The following is an 18,355-nucleotide window of genomic DNA, read 5'->3' on the forward strand; positions in this document are numbered from 1 at the left end:
AGCAGTTTCTCTTGGTCAAGCAGCTCTGCCAGTCTGTTCCAGCGACTGGAGCTGTTCCTGCTCGGCAAACACAAGGTAATTCACTCTTTCCGTAATGGGTGCGGAGTAAGAGTGTAGAGGAGTGAGGAAGTGGGTGGTGTTGCTGCTATCCTCCGGCTCATGACTGCTGTGATGTCCTCTGCGACATCCTTGCGATGCTCGGAGGATTCGTTGGTGCAGATCAGTGTGCGGGCTTGACCAGCTGGTCACAGCAAGAACCCAAACTCTTGGCCACACTGGTGCCAGCAGCACCTCCTGGCATACGAAATTATTGCGATACTCTTGGTCTAAACGCAGACTCTCCTGGTGCGATCACTCTCACTGAAGTGGCCCCTCCTGGCATACAGGGTTGCCCAACCATTCTTGGACACACGCAATGAGAAGATCGGTATACTGCCGTTTTCATTGCACCTTGCTCAGGGAGTCCTATAGGTGGGGCTCCCCACTCGATCTCACTCCCTTCAATACTTTCCTTTTCCTCACAGGGCACACTGGCCTTGGCAAACAGGCAGGCGCTGGTGCTCCAAGCTCCAAGGCAGGTGATCTTGGTTTACCACACCTCACCCAGCAGAGAGGCTAGCAGGCCTTGGCCTCCAGTCCTGGCCACAGGCATACGTCTAGCAGAGCTTCTCCTCCTCAAACAGCCCGTATGGCTGCTTGTCAGATAAAGTTTGGGATCTCAACCTCCCCTTCTTACAGTACATTTACAGTCACCAAATGTGATTTAGGGTCTGAGTCTTTGAAGTTTTATGTTGGGGTTCTGCTTCTTTTGAAGTGGACATTGTGGAAGGGATGGGCGGAAATAGAAACTAGGAGGCTTAATATGCTTCTCAATTTTGAATTCTTTATTGTTTCAATTGAGTTCGCTTGTGAAAGATGTAACTTTTTTCTCTAGATTTCGGTTTCTTATGCTTCACTGTTTGTCCGGTTTCTTTTTTTTCCTTCTCTTGTATAGATCACTCTTTTCTCTGTGGTGGTCTCCTTCGGGTGACTCTTCTTTTGACCATAATCCCCAGGAGGCACGAAGAGATGAGAAAATGATGGTAAGTATCTTGTGGCTCTGTAATCTCTGAGGGGGTGGAGGGTTAAACTGAGATAGTATCCTTCACCACACCTGGTGTGATCAGATAGGAAAGAAAGGATAAGGATTTCACGCGCTCTCTTGGGTCTTGAAGAAAGAAAGGGTGAAAGTGCTAGAGAAGGTTTGTGGTTGGTCTGTGCCCTTTTCTCATTCACGCTTTATCACAAGAATCACATTTAGGACAGGAGCTTTCAAAATAAAGGATATTCCTCCAACGTTAACACTTTTCCTAACGCACGCTGCTGACTAACTCAAAGTACTACACATATAAATGTATATGTGTATATACACAGGTTTTTAGGACCAGTGCTCCTTATTTCAGGATACTTCAAAAGAGAACATAAGAAAAAAAGGAAAAAAAAGAAAGAATAGGCCAAGTCTATTCTGTTCAGGAGGCAGTTCATGAGGCTTTTCTAAAGCCTCTCCTTAACTATTAGCACGTCTTTAGACCCTGTTCGTTAGTCAGTGTCTTAATTAAGAGAGAGGGGGAAAAAAACATGCACGTAGTGCTCTGGGTTCCCGGTGCCTGAATAAATCCCCGCATGTGCAGCCTTTAACGTCTTAATCCTCACGAGCGCAATGCACCATAAAACAAGCATTGGCATAGCCAATAGGTTTCGCCTGTGGGACCCTATGTGTTTAGAGCATTGTGGCTGCTGTGCAACATGTTAGAAATTGTAATGAAAAGTGTTAAGCATTTTTGTTACCTTTATACAAACCAAGACGACATTATATACAATGAACAACCTGATTAAAAAAGACTTTAACATAAAATTATGTGGTACTGAGTGGTATTATGTGGAGTGTATTTATGTTGCATTGAGTAGAGTGTAATTATGTGGTGTGTAATCATGTGGTACTGAGTGGTATTATGTGGAGTGTATTTTATTTATGATGTACTGAGTAGAGTGTAATTATGTGGCATGTAATTATGTGTCACTGAGTGGTATTATTTGGAGTGTATGTTGCATTGAGTGCATTGTAATTATGTAGCATATAATTACGTGGCACTGAGTGGTATTATGTGGAGTTTATTTATGTGGCATTGTGTAGAGTGTAATTATGTGGCGTGTAATTATGTGGCACTGAGTGATATTATGTGGAGTGTATTTATGTTGCATTGAGTAGAGTATAATTATGTGGCGTGTAAATATGTGGCGTGTAACTATGTCGCACTGAGTTGGATTTTGTGGAGTGTATTTATGTTGCATTGAGTAGAGTGCAATTGTAATTATGTGGTATGTAATTATGTGGCACAGTGGTATTATATGGAGTGTATTTATGTTGCATTGAGTAGAGTGTAAATATGTAGCATGTAATTATGTGGCAGTGAGTGGTAATATATGGAGTGTATTTATGTTGCATTGAGTAGAGTGCAATTTTGTGGCGTGAAATTATATGGCACTGAGTGGTATTATGTGGAGTGTATTTATGTTGCATTGAGTAGAGTGTAATTATGTGACATTTAATAATGTGGTACGGAGTGGTATTATGTGGAGTGTACCTATGTTGCATTGAGTAGAGTGTAAATTATGTGGTGTGTAACTATGTGGCACTGAGTGGTATTATGTAGTCACCCCTCTCCTTCTTCACTATTACTACTTAACATTTGGAGAACATGCTGGTGCCACGCAAGTGGCCTCGTAGTCTTCGAGATTGACCGTAACAAGATGAAAGTTCAGGTGAATGTGTAGTTCAGAGACCAAGACCGAGATTAACTGTAGATCAACGACAGGGTTTAGGGCCGGCCCAATTTCACTTTCTACGGCTCTAGTGCGCATGCGGTCGGACCTTGTTTCCACTCAGAAGCAGTTCTGTAGTGAAACGAACACCAGGATTATAGACTGCCAAATATTCATGATTCACACAGCACACTTGCAAAGGTCCGAGATTGTAATATAAGTGAAATAATGTTTTACTGTTAAAATTAACTGGTCGGTGAAACTGGCAACTTGTGATATTTTGAGAAAATTGAAACAACAGTGTTTCCCCTTAAAAAAGATTGCGAGGCAAGATCCTCGATTACCGATAACATTCGAAAGTATATGTTTTGAACACTTTCTGCACTACGCTGAACCAACCCTATTCAAATGTGTCATCTGCTCAGGTCACATGATGTCAGAGCTAAAACAAGAATACATCAGAAAGGCCATTGCTTCAAGCCACATTGTGGGTGAGTTGTGACAAGAATGCCTCAGAGGTAGTTCCATGACCAAGATCGAGTCGGTATGGGTATGCCCAGACGTGGGTCCCGTGCTCACTACGCCACTGGTGTCAAGCTATCCTGGCTGAAGAGGGGTGAAACCCCGAAACCAGTCCTAAGATGCTTGTTTCCAGTCCAGGGAGGACCTGGCCCGGCAGTTCGGGCTGGACTGTTCCCATAGGGCACAGGGTCAAGACTGATTTGCATATAGCTGGGTCCAAACTGGAATAGCATGGTGAGCAAAAAAACGATGGATTTAGGCCAAGATCTCTGTACTGGGGTGAATGTATGACATTGTTCTGCATTCTGTCCATCAATAGTTCTTTTTGCGAGTATATATATGGCTGTGTTCAGTTTTCCACTTTCCAGGAGTAAAAATTGCATGTGAAATAGTACACATCAACATTTGTGTATAAATTATGTAACGTGTAGGCAAGGGCGGACACCTTATTTAGTATGCTAAAAAAAAAAAAAAATGCGCCTGCCATTGTTGCTAATTAGGAGCAGCCTGCTACGGTGCTTTATAAATGCGAGCGCCTGCTGTGAAGGACAAGTAACCTGATACTGGAATGCAGCCTGCTGTGCAGCTGGCACACTGCGCGCCGGTAATGACTGCGCTCGCTCCCGAGACACATAGGCTAGGGGAAGGAACATTTAAAGATAAGGCGGGACATACCCACGCCTTTGGCCATTTGTGTGCTTTCTTTTGTGAAAGCCTTACGCAATGGCCAATAAAATGTGTGGGCGTAAGAAAAACAACAAGGGGAAAAGCTCTAGGGAGTTGGGAGTGCTTACAAGAAGCCTCCCATAGAGCAGCCAATGCGCGCTGCACTAGGCTCGACCTAAAACACGAACAACAGCTTTCCCTTCCTTCCTTCCTCCCTACCCTGCTCCCTGGCTTTAAATACCCGATTCATAATCACTCACCCCCAAAGCCGCAACTCTCCCGTTGAGTCCACCAGGAGGAATCCACCAGTCCTCACACCAGTCTCTGTTCGTCTCGTCTTCGTCTTCTTCGTGCAACTTTCTCCCTGGGCTCCATGTCGCCGCGTCCACCGACTCCTTGCCTCCCCCTTAAACACCGACGTCCTCCTTTTCCTGTGTCACGCCGTTCTTGACTCCTCCCAGCAAAGTCCCTGATTGATTCTCCTATTGATTGGATTCCTCTTCTTCCCGTTTGGGAGAATCCAGGAGGAATGGTTTAACCCTTTCCCTTCCAGGTCCGCGATGGTTTTGGGATCTCTCCGTGGGAAAACTGGTCTCTGTAAGGTAAGTACGTAGCTTCTAGGGTCTTGGTATTCGGTGGGTTTTTGCTCTCTTTTTCACAGTCATCTTTCCTTTTCTTCTTTCCTCCTGAAAGCATGCCTGTCACAGCATGAGAGGCTCCAAGGCGGGGATATCGCACAGCACAGTTTATGGGAGTGACCAGAGATCACACCTGAAAGTCAGCCAGAGTGATATGTGCATCAAAAGGTTGCCTCATTTCTCTTCCTGAAATATGTCCAGGGTCCTTCCCTGTGATCTGTCACTGAGTCAAAGAGCACCCTTATGAGGTGTTAAGGGAGAGTTCCTGCCTCCTTTGAGTGTCCCACCCAGCTCACAGGAATGCAGCCACACATAAATACGACTCAGGAGATTCCTCTCCTCCTTCTCACGTCTTAACCACACCGGGCCAGACCTCCAAAAATGGAACCTGGTGCCCTTGTAATGTGCCACTGCAGGCACACTTGCACTCAATGGACATTCACATCACGCCTACTGTCCAGCACTTGTACAGTAGCTTTTCAGTATTGTACCAGAGTGTGCTATTTACAAACACACACAAACTGCCAGCGCACACACACTCACCAGGAGTGCGCAGCACAACTCTTCACCCTTTGTGTACTGTACTTCACACAGGCACACATACACCCAGCACATGCGATCCCTGTGCACGCACTGCACAGCAGTACATATCTCATGTAATGTATCATGCCTCGCAGGCATTCATACATCCAGTACATGAACAGTAGTGCTCTATCCCTGTACTGTACCTTTCCCAGGCACACATACATCCAGTGCAGTCACTACTCCTGAGCCGCTCTACACTGTACATTTACCTGAGGTAGGCCAAGGATGAGTTAAGCTCACAGCAGCAGCAATTAAAAAAGGTAAGGGAGCCTGTAGGCTTCACTTCAGTGACACAGGGTAAAAAAGACCTGGTCACTCCTACTAATCACAACACATTACGCTACCACCATCACTGTGTTTGCACTACTTAACTCCTGGTGAAGGTGGAAACTTTCTACCTCTATGAAGGTAACACTTTGGGCAACCCTCCCGGTCCAACAAGATCGCAATCCGTGAGAAAGGCCTATGTCATGGTGCAGACCATGATCTCTTCCACAGGTGAGTTTCTCAAATTTAAAAATATATTTAATATTAATTACTTATTTATCTTAAACAGCTAACAACCACTGACAAAGAACATAGTCCTGGTTGGTTTTAGGTGTATGTCAGTTGCTTTGTTACATATCTGGATGCAATAACACTTAGCTGGTGGCACGCTACGGGAATCACAGAAATTTAGTTCACATGTTTAAACCACCCCTGTAATTACACAGGCCACGCCCCTCTTAGAATCCCCTGACTTTTTTGCATCCCACTTAAAGTCCTGACAACACAAATGGTATTTGATGTTGCTCACATTAAAAAAAATAGATATTATGTGTTGTATTGTAAAGAGTAAAGGGGTGGGGCAGTGTTATAGCACGGTGAGCAAAATCTGTTTTTCCTTAGTTTGTGTAGCCCCATGTTTTGTTTCCAAGTAATAGGGTAATATATTTTATGTACAAGTCAGGAAGATGGTAAACAACATAAATGAAACAAGTGTAATGGCTCCAATCTCCCAACAATAGGAACATGACATAGTGTGTATGAGAGTGTGTTACTGACAGTTGTGAAATTTGTGTGTAACCAGCAGCACACAGGCAGCCTGCACAATGCTGACACCTCTGCAAGACAAAAGGGGGGCTCATGGGAGGAGCTCCGAGGGGGGAGGGAAATACTTTAGGGAGGGGAGGGTGGGAGGGAAATACTGGGGGGTAGGGAGGGTGGGGAAGGGGTCGGAGATGCCAGGGAAGAAGACAGGACCTCCTCAAATAGGGCTGCAAAAAATAGGGGGGAAAACAATGCTCGCTGTGTTACAACTGTGTCCCCCCTCTACAAGTATTCAGTCCCCCCATGCCACCCTCCCCGCCCTTGACAGAGAAGAGTAGAAACCATCAAGGCAAGAGGGCAAACCGGGAGGGGGCGTTTGTGGCCGGAGCGGGTGGAGCGGGTGGAGAAAATGGACATCCTACGGGGGTGCAAAGCTCCTTACTTTGTATATCCCGCAAGGCCCCCAGCGGTCTTTTACAGTGTTCAACACTGTGACTGCTTCCGCACAACCTATCTAATAACCAAGGGGTGGTAGACAAAAATACCAGAGACTGCAAGATGGGAGGGGGGGCAGACTGGACCTCATGCACTAATCCGTGAGCTCTGTGCAGGGCAAGCGCGCCAGTGCTTGGTGGGGGGCAGTAAGCATTATATAATTACCCATAACCCACCTGTCTGCAGCCTCTCCGCCCCGAGCTTCAGGTATTTCTTCAGGTACTATTGCACCTCCCCCTCCAGGATCCTTCCTTTACTGGAAGCGCCCCACCCCGAGCTCAATTCCATACAGCACTGCCAGTGCCTGTGCACAGATAGAATTCAGTGCCTGGTGAGGGCAGTAAGCGCTATATAAATCCCATAACCCACCTGTCTGCAGCCTCTCCGCCCCGAGCTTCAGGTATTTCTTCAGGAAGTCAATGCACCTCCCCTCCAGGTAGTCCTTCCGTCGCCGTGCGATGCTCCTCTCCGAGTTCCATTGGTCCTGTGTGATCCTGGCCGCATCCATGGCCGCCGTGTAGGTCAGTCTGTCCTTGTCGAAGCTGATGAAGTCGTGTCCGTCGAAGGCGTCCTGACGGAACCCACCGATGGAGCCGTCGTCCCGGAGCTCACAGCCGTACATCAGCTGGACATTGTGGAGACCTGAGGGGAGAGGACAGAGGAGAGTGAGGGGCTGAAGGGGCAGAATGAGGGCCAAGGAGGGCCAAGGAGGGAGCGAAGGTTCGACACCTCCAGACAGACAGCGAGGGGAGAAACAAACCCTCACATTGAGCACGTCAGCCTGAGCTCACTGACATAAACTGCACCATGTGACCTTGAGGGGGAGGAGAGGAGAGTGAGGGGTTTGTGGAGCATGTCCTGTAGTGGGGAGATGAAGGAGCGGCAGAGAGTGAGATCTGCCTTTCTGAGGGGGGAGCAGCAAAGAGAGATGTGAATGTTCAGAGACCAGAGGTGAAACGAGACCTGGGTGGGGAGGGGGGGCAATATGAGGGTCCGATGTCTCCATGCAGAGGGTGGGGGGGATCCAAGAAACACCCCCCTCCGACCAGCCGCGCGGACACTGCTCACCCAGAGCGTGCAGCCATAAACCTGCGCCATATGGAGACCTATAGGGGTGGGAAAGTGAGGGGCTGAGGAGAAGCAAAGTGAGGACCCAAATGGGGGCAAGGATGCCAGGCAGACAGTGATTGTAGATGAGAATCCGCCCTCCAATTGAGCTGTCCCCTATCGAGGTCTGGGAGGGGGGCAAAGTGAAATCTGACGGAGGACAGCACATAGTATGTCTAATGGGGGAGTGGGGAGCAGTGTTGCCCTTGTATGGGTGTGGTGAGGGGGCCTGGTTAACCCACTTCTCGTGAACAAACACCAATCGCAGCTTCTGGGCTTGAAAATGTTATGTGTGACTGCACTGGAGATCCCCTTCCCTAGTCATACCCACCAAACACTGCCTCACTCTGACCCTTCAGCCCCCCTCTTCTTGGGTCCCCTCCCCCAAGTCGAGATCAATTCACAGTCATACAATCAGGTGCAGTTGAGCCCCACCCCCATCTCGCTCTTCCAACCCCCCCTCAACTTCCATGTCACTCACAGGGTTGGATTGGGATTCAAAATCGGCCGTGACAGGCAAAAAAAAGTGGGCCACATTTGCATATTGCTTTTCCGCAAATCACTGCTTCGCGAAATTTTATTAAACGGGGTGGGGAATGCACAGGTTAGTTTACACTGGTCAAACACACATGAAAACAAGTGGGGTCACTTCTGCTCAGGGCCCCTGCCCCCGCTCAGTATGCACACATTAATTGTCCGGTCCAGCGAGAGAAAAGGAGTGACACCTCTGCCTGTTGAAAAAAGGGAGGTAATGGACGCCCATCTGTCTCTAGAAAGGTCACTCAGGCACCCACTGTGCTGCTTGCGCTATCCGAACAACGCAGAAACCACCCAAATCGACACCCAAGATTGCTCAAACGACAGCGGTCCACCACTGGAAATGGACACCGGAACCTCTGGAATTGCTCAAGTGCCTGCGTTACCAATCCGACCCAGTCTTGTTCTGTAAATAATGACCCCACCACTCACCCCTGCTATTCCTCACCCCCAACCCTTGTCCGTGTTACTCATACTCCCTAACCTTGGTGTCATTCACCCTGGGTCTGGTCCTCCCCAGTACCCCCTCTCCGTTGGTGTCATCACACTGGATTCATGCTAGCCTGGCTGATGACAGGTGATTAGCCAGAAACCGGTCCCAGGATGGTCCAGGGAAGACATGGCTTGGCAGTTCGGGCTGGACTGTTCCCATGAGGCACATGGTCAGACTGATTTGCATATGGCGATGTCTGAACTGGGGTGGCAGAGTGGGCTAAAGAACGGTGATGGATTAAACCCAGATCAGTTGACTGGGGGTGAGTGTTTGCAATGTTCATCACTCCGTCTATCATCCCCTTTGGTTTTGCTTTGTTCGCCCTAAGTTGGGAGGATATGCCCAGATGTGGGTCCCTTGCTCACTTTGCCACTGGATTCAAGCTGGCCTGGCTGAAGACGGCTGAAATGCCAGAAACCGGTCCCAAGTTGCTTGTTTCCGGTATAGGGAAGACATGGCTTTTTGGCAGTTCGGGCTGGACTGTTCCCATGAGGCACAGGGTCAGACTGATTTGCATATGGCCATGTCTGAACTGGGGTGGCGGAGTGAGCTAAAGAATGATGATGGATTAAACCCAGGTCAGTTGAATGGGGGTGAGTGTTTGCAATGTTCATCACTCCGTCCATCATCCCCTTTGGTTTTGCTTTGTTCGCCCTAAGTTGGCAGGGTATGCCCAGACGTTGGTCTCTTGCTCACTTTGCCACTGGATTCAAGCAAGCCTGGCTGAAGACGGCTGATTAGACAGAAACCGGCCCCAGGATGCTTGTTTCCGGTCCAAGTAAGACATGGCTTGGCAGTTCGGGCTGGACTGTTCCCATGAGGCACAGGGTCAGACTGATTTGCATATGGCCATGTCTGCAATGTTCAACACTCCGTCCATCATCCCCTTTGATTTTGCCTTGGTGTCATCACCCTGGGTCTGGTTGCCCCTCCCCGGTGTCACTCAGCCCCTGTCTGGTAGCCCCCCCCCAGTGTCACTCACTCCGGGTCTGGTTGCCCCTCCCTCTTGTGTCACTCACCCCTGTTCTGGTTACACCTCTACCAGTGTCACTCACCCCTGGTCTGCTTGCCCCCCCCCTCAACCCGTTGTGTCACCCCCAATGTGGTCCTCCCTGTCTGGTTGCCCCTCCACAGGTGTCACTCACCTCTGGCCTGTGTCCCCCCCCCAGTATCACCGACCCCCAGTCTGGTTGCCCCTCTACCAGGGTCCCTCACCCCCTGTCTGGTTGCCCCCTCTCCCCCAGTGCCCTTCTCCTCACCCATCTGGTTGCCCCCATCTCCCCGGTGGCACTTACCCACGGTCCAGTTGTCCCTCCCCCAGTGTCAATCACCTCTAGTCTGGTTGCTACCACTATCCGTTGTGTCAACCCCAGTGTGGTCACCATCCTGTCTGGTTGCCCCTCCACCGGTATCACTCCGTATCACTGACCCACCGTCTGGTTGCCCATCCTTCCGTTGTCACTCCCCCCAGGTCTGGTTACCCCTCTACCAGTGTCACTCACCCCCGGTCTGGTTGCCCTCTCTCTCCCTCAGTGTCCCTCCTCCCCCATCTGGTTGCCACCACCTCCCCGGTGGCGCTCACCTCCAGTCCAGTTGCCCCTCCCCCGGTGTCACTCACCTCCAGTCTGGTTGCTCCCACTACACGTTGTGTCACCCCCAGTGTGGTCACCACCCTGCCTGGTTGCCCCTTCCCTGGTGTTACCCTTTACCTGGCCCCCCCACCCCATGGTATCACTGACACCCAGTCTGATTGCCCCTACCTTATGGCACTCACCAATGGTCTGGTTTCCCCTCCCCTGGTGTCACTCATCCCCAGTCGGGTTGCCCCTCCCCTAGTATCACTCATACCCAGTCTGGTAACCCCTCCCCGGTGTCACTCACCCCGGTCTGGTTGGTCCCACTACCCATTGTGTCCCCCCCAGTGTGGTCACCACCCTGTCTGGTTGCACTTCCCCTGATGACACTCACCCCTGGCCTGGTCACCCCCCAGTATCACTGACCCCCGGTCTGGTTGCCCCTCCCCTGGTGTCACTCACCCCCAGTCTGGTTGCCCCTCCCCTGGTGTCACTCATCCCCAGTCTGGTTGCCACTCCCCTGGTGTCACTCACCCCAGTCTGGTTGCCCCTCCCCTGGTGTCACTCACCCCCAGTCTGGTTGCCCCTCCCCTGGTGTCACTCATCCCCAGTCTGGTTGCCACTCCCTGGTGTCACTCACCCCCAGTCTGGTTGCCCCTCCCCTGGTGTCACTCATCCCCAGTCTGGTAACCCCTCCCCCGGTGTCACCCACCCCAGTCTGGTTGCTCCCACTACACATTGTGTCACCCCCAGTGTGGTCACCACCCTGTCTGGTTGCACCTCCCCTGATGTCACTCACCCCTGTCCAGGTCACCCCCCCCCCCAGTATCACTGACCCCCAGTCTGGTTTCCCCCCCCCCCCCGGTGTCACTCACCCCGGTCTGGTTGCCCCTCCCCTAGTGCCACTCATCCCCAGTCTGGTTGCCCCTCCCCTGGTGTCACTCACCCCAGTCGGGTTGCCCCTCCCCTGGTGTCACTCATCCCCAGTCTGATTGCCACTCCCCTGGTGTCACTCACCTCCAGTCTGGTAACCCCTCCCCCGGTGTCACCCACCCCAGTCTGGTTGCTCCCACTACACATTGTGTCACCCCCAGTGTGGTCACCACCCTGTCTGGTTGCACCTCCCCTGATGTCACTCACCCCTGTCCAGGTCACCCCCCCCCCAGTATCACTGACCCCCAGTCTGGTTTCCCCCCCCGGTGTCACTCACCCCCAGTCTGGTTGCCCCTCCCCTGGTGTCACTCACCCATGGTCTGGTTGACTCTGCTCATCACGGTCCTCACATCGGCCTTGAACACCTGAGCACAAAGATGAGGGTAGAGGCTAATTAAATCCGCACCCAGCAAATATCAGTGGTTCTTGTAGTCAGTGAATAGTGGTGCACGAAACCAGAGAGTACTCCCCTCTTTACTCCCAAAAAATGGGACGAAACGCGTTGGCTACGGTTATGTGAATATATGAATTACCAGATCTCTGCGATCAAGATAAATAAAGAAGAAAACCCTACAATTTGTGTCACATGCTCTGATTATATGAGAAGTGTATAGTGTATAGTGCTGAACCTTTTATGTGTGTATAGGCCTTGAACACCTGCTCCGCTCCTCGGCTGTTCTCTGTCTGCTCCTCCCAGTACTGGGGTTCCTCGTCAGTGATCCTCTCCATCCAGGGGGCCCGGGGCTCCAGCCTACGGCTCTCACTGGTGTAAGCCACAATGGGGACGTCATCCATGTACCCCACTAAGGAGAACTCAGGGACCCCGGGGAGGGGCTCCGAGAGGGAGGAGGCGAAGTACCGTAGGGAGTGTGAGCCTGGGGGGAGAGAGGGACAGAGGATCAGAGGAGAGAGCGCCCCCCACATGTAATACATTCCCTCCGCACCCCACACAACACTGACCCCCACCAACGAGAGGGGTGGGGGAGACCGGGATAGAGAACGGCCTCACACACAGCTGCAGTCAAGGCCTCCCCACCGTGTGCAACACTGCCCTCTTCCTTTTCCCACCGTGGTGAGGGGGCAGTGGGATCCTGGTTATGAAGGAATACGGTGATGACAGTGCGGGCCTGTATTTACATAAACACATCCCTTCAGCTGTGACCACGCCCTTCTTACGCTGATGGCGGGGCCCTTGATTTATCTGACCACGCCCCTCAGGTATACAGACCACACAAATTTCATGGCCAGGCCCCCTCAGCTCTGTACAAAACCCCAACATCTATTTAGGCAGGACCCCAATTAGAGACAGAGAGCCGCCTACTTAAACCACTCTCCGATTGACCCTGTAGGCATTAAAGGCCCTGCTGTGACTTCAACCCATTCTCTGAAGGAGAAACAGCTGTATGTACGGAGCTGGGATCAGGAAACAATACTCTGGGAACCCCTAAGTGGGGGTCAAGGTGTGGCAGGGGAAGGGGGGTGGAGTCCAGAGGGGCTGAGTCACAGGGGCAGTCATTAAAAGCACACTCCGACAGTCGGTGTATACATTCAGTTTTATAAAAACTCAGCCACAAGGACAAAAGTGACACTAGATTTGCTCTTGTTTACTTAACTGATCACAAAGAGGCTGCATTTTAAAATAGCTCCTGAGGTGTGGGCACCTGCTGCAGAGATGTGTGTGGCCAACAGCTTTTAGGGCATAATAGTACTAGCAAGATAACTCTGTCGGTGAATGCACTCGCCTCAAATAACTCCGTGGGTCCAGTAACTTTTAGGAAATAATAATAGTACTGGTAGATAACTCTGGCGGTCAATGCACCTGCTGCAGAGATCTGTGTCCAGTAACTTTTAGTGGACAATAATATTGGCAAGATAACTCCGTTGAATAATGAACGTGTCTCAGAGATCTGTGTGCCCAGCAATGTGTAGGGGATAATGGTACTGGCAAGATAATGCTGGCGGTTAATGCACCTACTGCAGAGATCTGCGGGAATAATATTGGCAAGATAACTCACTCGTGGCTGTGTCCAACTTGATCACCCCCGCACAGGCACTCTGTAACAATCTGTATCAATTCTTCAGCAACACAATCTCCGGCATTTAAAGGAACTTTAATTCGCAAATGGACCCAACAGACCTCGTCAAGCACGACCTGGTCTTATCCAAAGAACCAATGCCAACCACATGGCCCATCATCAACCCAGCAGAATCCACCGCCACCATGAAGTCCATCGATTCTGAGGACCCATCGAACCTCAGGCCCCACCATGCCTACTCCAGAGAACAGCAACCCATCAGTGTAATGTTTGCATCTAATCTGAATGCTTCCATCTCCTCTGCGACCGTCCCAGACATTTAGAAAATACGCAACTGTCCACTCTTTGATAAAGAAACCCTCCGTTGACCCATCGAGGCTTGTTAACTACAGAACGATCTTCCTGCTATTTAAGTAAAACAGTTTCTTACCCTTCTGTGCTCGGACACACAGATGTGCACTTTTACTCACAATTTTATTATATTCGTATTTCAGCTTCTTTAACCAAGTCAAGGCAGAAGCATCCTTCAAAACTTCTGAAAAGAATTTTGTGCGATTTAATGTCTACGTCCAATTTATCTAAAGAGGATGTTTTATCTTTGTTTTTCTAAGACATCCGGCTTATCACCTGTCCTCAGGAAAAATATTTGAAGGTATCCCAAGGGATGACTGGAGAAGAGACAGAGGAAATGTTGTCTTCTAGGAACATTGTCAACTTTTGGCTCAGCTCCCGTACATCAGCTTCATTCTCCAGAATTTCAGAATTCAATCTTCATGATTGGCTCTTAGGTTGGGGGGCAGAACTATAAAAGAGATAGAGATAGCTGCATAATCAGAAATGCTAATGAGTTCAATGTTGGCAGATAAGTTGTCTTTTAACAGCCTCATTGGGATGTTGATTCTACCATTACCATTGAACCTGGAGACACCCTTTCAGTAGGATTTACTCCCTCTCAGAATCTGAGATGGAAACTCTGAGGTTATATCTAAAGGCGAACTTGCAGAATCACCTTGTTACCCGATTCTCATCCCCGCTGGGGCTTCCATGTTCTTTATTCCTGAAAACGTTGCATTGAATAGACTATAGTGGATTAAACGAGATCACAGTGCAGGACCAGTAGCCATTACCTCTAACCAAAGATATTTTGGAAGCCATTAGAGGCTCTAAGGGCTTCACCAAATTAAACTTAGGTGGAGCATATGAACTGCTACGCATTAAGGAGGGAGATGAGTGGAAAACATGCTTTAGAACCCCACTTGGGTTTCTTGAATACTGTATCATGCCTTTCGGTTTGAGCAATGCTCCAGCAGTCTATCAACTTTTCATGGAGCATATGTTTGCTGAGATGCTTAATCAATATGTGGTATTCTATCTCGATGGCATACTAGTGTTGTCCAGAGATTCTCTCCTACATCACCCACACATGGTAGCTAGGTATTACGTAGACATCAGAATTGGCTGTTTTGTAAGTTGAAGAAGTGTCATTTTGAAGAAGCCGAAATAGACTACCGTGGCTCTAGATCAACAGTACTTGAGTCTCAATGGATCAGCACAAGGTTTCCCCTATTCTGGATTGGCTAACTCCATCTAATGTGAAAGAAACTCAGTGTTTCCTTGGCTTTCCAAACTTCTACAGACAGTTCATTGAAAGCTTTGTTCAGCTAACCAGAGAAAATATCAAATCCTAAAGAAAGGTATGCTTCATCATGGTTTTTACTGGGATGATCAAGCTGAGAAAGCCTTTCTAGGCTTAAAGAAGGCCCTTATGTGAGCACCAATCTTGCGTCATCCGTATAACACTAAAAAGTTTATTGTGGAAACTGATGCCTCAGACCGGACCAATGGAGCTGTGCTTCTTCAATGTCAGGAAGATGATGGTCTTGAACAACCTATCTTTAATTTGTCTCATATCTTGTCTGATTGGGAAATAAATTATTCTGTCCTAGAAAGGGAGCTCTTGGCCATGAGAAAACCTGTCCTGAGTGGAGGCATTTCTGAATGGGATCTCAAGAACCCTTTGAAATCCGAAAGGATCATCACAATCTCCAATGCTTCAGAAATAGTATGGAAACAGCCATCAGGCCAGTTGGGCTTACTTTTTTTTTTTTAACCATTATGACTTCCTTATTACCTTTATTCCCAGCAAGAATACATTTGCAGATGCTCTGTCATGAAAATGTCCTCAAACTATCACAGAGCATTCCTCCTCCTCAAAGAATAGTGGGAGTAGCTCAATCTTTTTTTTGAAAGATTCAAGCTGATTGATCTAAAGTCTCTCAAAAAGAGTGGGTACTCCTTGCAAGTACTGACGGCTAAAAAGATAAAAAGAACTAAGTTTTCAAATGAAGAACTAGATTATTTCCATCCAAGACACTCCGCCTTGAGATTTAATGGCAAGGAGACACAGAGGCCAGTATTATGCATACCTCTTTAATTGCCAACTCATAGCAGTAACTATAAACAAACAAAACTTAGAACATTCCAATCTCTATAAAATACCTTGTGAGGCAAACATCTTCCATCTTTGTTGCTGCTCACAGTTCTGTTAATTTGGAGAAGTCAGTTATGTGAGTGGATTTAGTGTGAATTGAATGAGTTGATACAGAGATTTGGCATATGATTGAATATCTTTAAATTTAATAATTAGGTATTTATTATGATAAATGTTTTTGTACAATTTTTATGAATGAAAATTTGGTGGCAGAATTTATGGGTTTACTGTTAAAAGCTTACTGGATGTTTAGTAGTGGTTGGAGTATCGGAGAATTTGCTGCATATCAGCTGCGGTAAGTATTTTTTATTTTTTCAAATGAAAGCATTCTACGCACCGTGACCTGTTGAATGGCGCGGGTACGAGGCTCTCTCCGCCATGTGACTTTAAGTCTGAGTGGGTGAGAGGAACGGTGCAGGCACGAGGTGCTCTCCAGCATGCAAGTTTTTTTTTAGTGCATGACCAGTAGTCCAGGAATGCACATACATTGGGCTATCTTCTGCTTCTGATCTAGAGGGAGTGCCGGAGATCAGAACGGAAGAGGATTTGAAGTTAAAATTAATCAGGGGTCTTAGCTTTGGACTCCATCAATCTTGAGCGATAATGCAAGCACTGCTTGTGAGCAGAGCGGACTAGATTAACCATTTCGGCTGCCGTTGGAGCGTCAGTAGACGCAGGAGGGCATTTTCATATGGACCAGGATACATATTAACAGTTACACTTGTAGCGGACATCTTTAGGGAATAAAAGTCCATTTTTTCTTGTCAGTTGCTCAACACTGAGGTGAAGAGAGAAGTATTGGAACTTGGTGTCCAGTGTGTTGATAGTGAATTGTTTTAGTTGGTTAGTGCCTTTGAGGATTTTTACAGATATTTTGGAGATTTAATCTGGGTGATATTTGGCATCAAGGAGGAAAATGGTGTGGTTGAAAGAAGTGTTGAGGACAAGGGACAAGATTTTGTTAGTAAGGCTGTATCTGTGTTGGCAACACAGTTAGGGAAGAGAATTGATGATTGTATGATGAAACTAGAAGGAAGATTTGGAAATAGAATGGAGGTTGAACAGTTTTGGTCTGTTGATGAGGTCGCAGGAAAGGCAACGGTTGGAGGTAGTAGAAGAAAGGCGACTCGGAAACAAAAGCATATTCATAAAGAGACGGTCACTAAGGTGCTTTTGTTCAAAAAGGCGGACGGAAGGCAACTCGGACAGAGTTGAGTGGCAAAGCGATACAGGCCGGTAAGGGAGAACACAGAGGAATTGTCTGTGATGAATCCTCCAGCAGTGGAGATATTGTGATTTCATCTTCATTAGATTTTGATGCCTCTGAGGAGGAAGAGGTGGAATGGACAAAAGTGAAAAGGTTGAGAAAGAAGAGTGGGTCCCAGCTAGGCATGTAGCTGAATACATGGAGTATTGGATTAGGCATGAAATATATATATATTGAGAGGGTAACTGTTCCTAAAGAGGGTCGTGTGTACTCTCGAAGTGTAGACAGATCGGGTAGAGTGTGGGGAATTTCTCCTTTTGAATATAGTGCCCTCACACACCCTTTCGAGTGTCTTGCTTCATCATGGGGCGTTGCTCCTCGTGGGGGTGGCGCTGCAGTCCCCCACGGGCCCCGCAAGAGGGCTCTTTGTCGGAGATCTTTTGTTTGGAGACGCCGCAGTTGTGCATGGGGGTGTGTGGGCCTATCTAAAGGGTTGTGAGTGGTGCATTTAAAAATTACTGGATAAAGTATAAGACCTTTATTCGCAACTCTACCTAGTAAAAGTTTAAAATGGTGGTCCTGAAGCTCCTCTTGGAAAAGAAATAAAGAGGGCAGATGTGAGGATTACTGCTGCTCTCAGGACGGTGCGTGTGAGTCCTAATAATAAATGGTCAACATGTTTCGCGCTTCAAGGTGGGTCCTTAAGGGATCCCGATGCGCTTCGTCAGGACCAAACTATAAGTGGGTGAAACAGTTGTGAATGAAGGGGAACAGGTTTAAAAAAAGGTGCTGTGTTGTAAACCTGTGATACCTTAATAATAGGTAAATCCAGCGTCCACGCGCTGGTAGGTACAACTTCTTGTATGGATAACCTTTACCCAACCTGGATCGGGTAGAAATACACAAAGAGAGACACACAAATGGATATGGGAGAGAGAAAATAAAACATAGCATCTGGTAATCATTAAACAAGATCTGTTGTGATTGCAATGTTACCAAGCAAAAGGAGTAAAGTTTAAACCATGCTTCAAATGATTGCATGCAGGTACAAATGACTTGTGTTGGAACAGTATTCAACATCGTGCTCAAGACCGCTATGGTGGGGTGCGAGTAATATTAGATCTATTAACAATACTCGAGTGCCACCAATGAGTATTTGACAACCTGTGTAAGAAGACTTGTAGCGGTCATTACGTGATAATGGAACGCTATTGTTTGTGAGAATCTTTTCCAAGCACGG

The 18,355-nt window shown here is 48.2% G+C and overlaps 1 protein-coding gene across 4 annotated transcripts in view; it reads right to left on the reverse strand.

Annotated features, from left to right (window-relative positions):
- The window catches only part of LOC146869794 (patr class I histocompatibility antigen, A-2 alpha chain-like), a 144,441-nt gene that overhangs the window by 89,191 nt on the left and 36,895 nt on the right, over window positions 1-18,355 (reverse strand). The window contains exons 2-4 of one of the 4 annotated variants that reach the window (XM_085616034.1): window positions 12,011-12,256; window positions 11,695-11,746; window positions 7,107-7,379 (exon numbers count right to left, since the gene is read on the reverse strand). In XM_085616034.1, the coding sequence (XP_085472160.1) occupies window positions 7,107-7,379; window positions 11,695-11,719 (298 nt within the window). In that variant the 5' untranslated portion in view covers window positions 11,720-11,746; window positions 12,011-12,256. The remainder of the gene's footprint in view (window positions 1-7,106; window positions 7,380-11,694; window positions 11,747-12,010; window positions 12,257-18,355) is intronic. The other 3 variants (XM_085615819.1, XM_085615896.1, XM_085615971.1) reach the window with 3 other exon arrangements.

Source organism: Triturus cristatus, chromosome 1_1 (genome assembly GCF_964204655.1).
Source record: "Triturus cristatus chromosome 1_1, aTriCri1.1, whole genome shotgun sequence".
Classification (NCBI taxonomy): domain Eukaryota; kingdom Metazoa; phylum Chordata; class Amphibia; order Caudata; family Salamandridae; genus Triturus; species Triturus cristatus.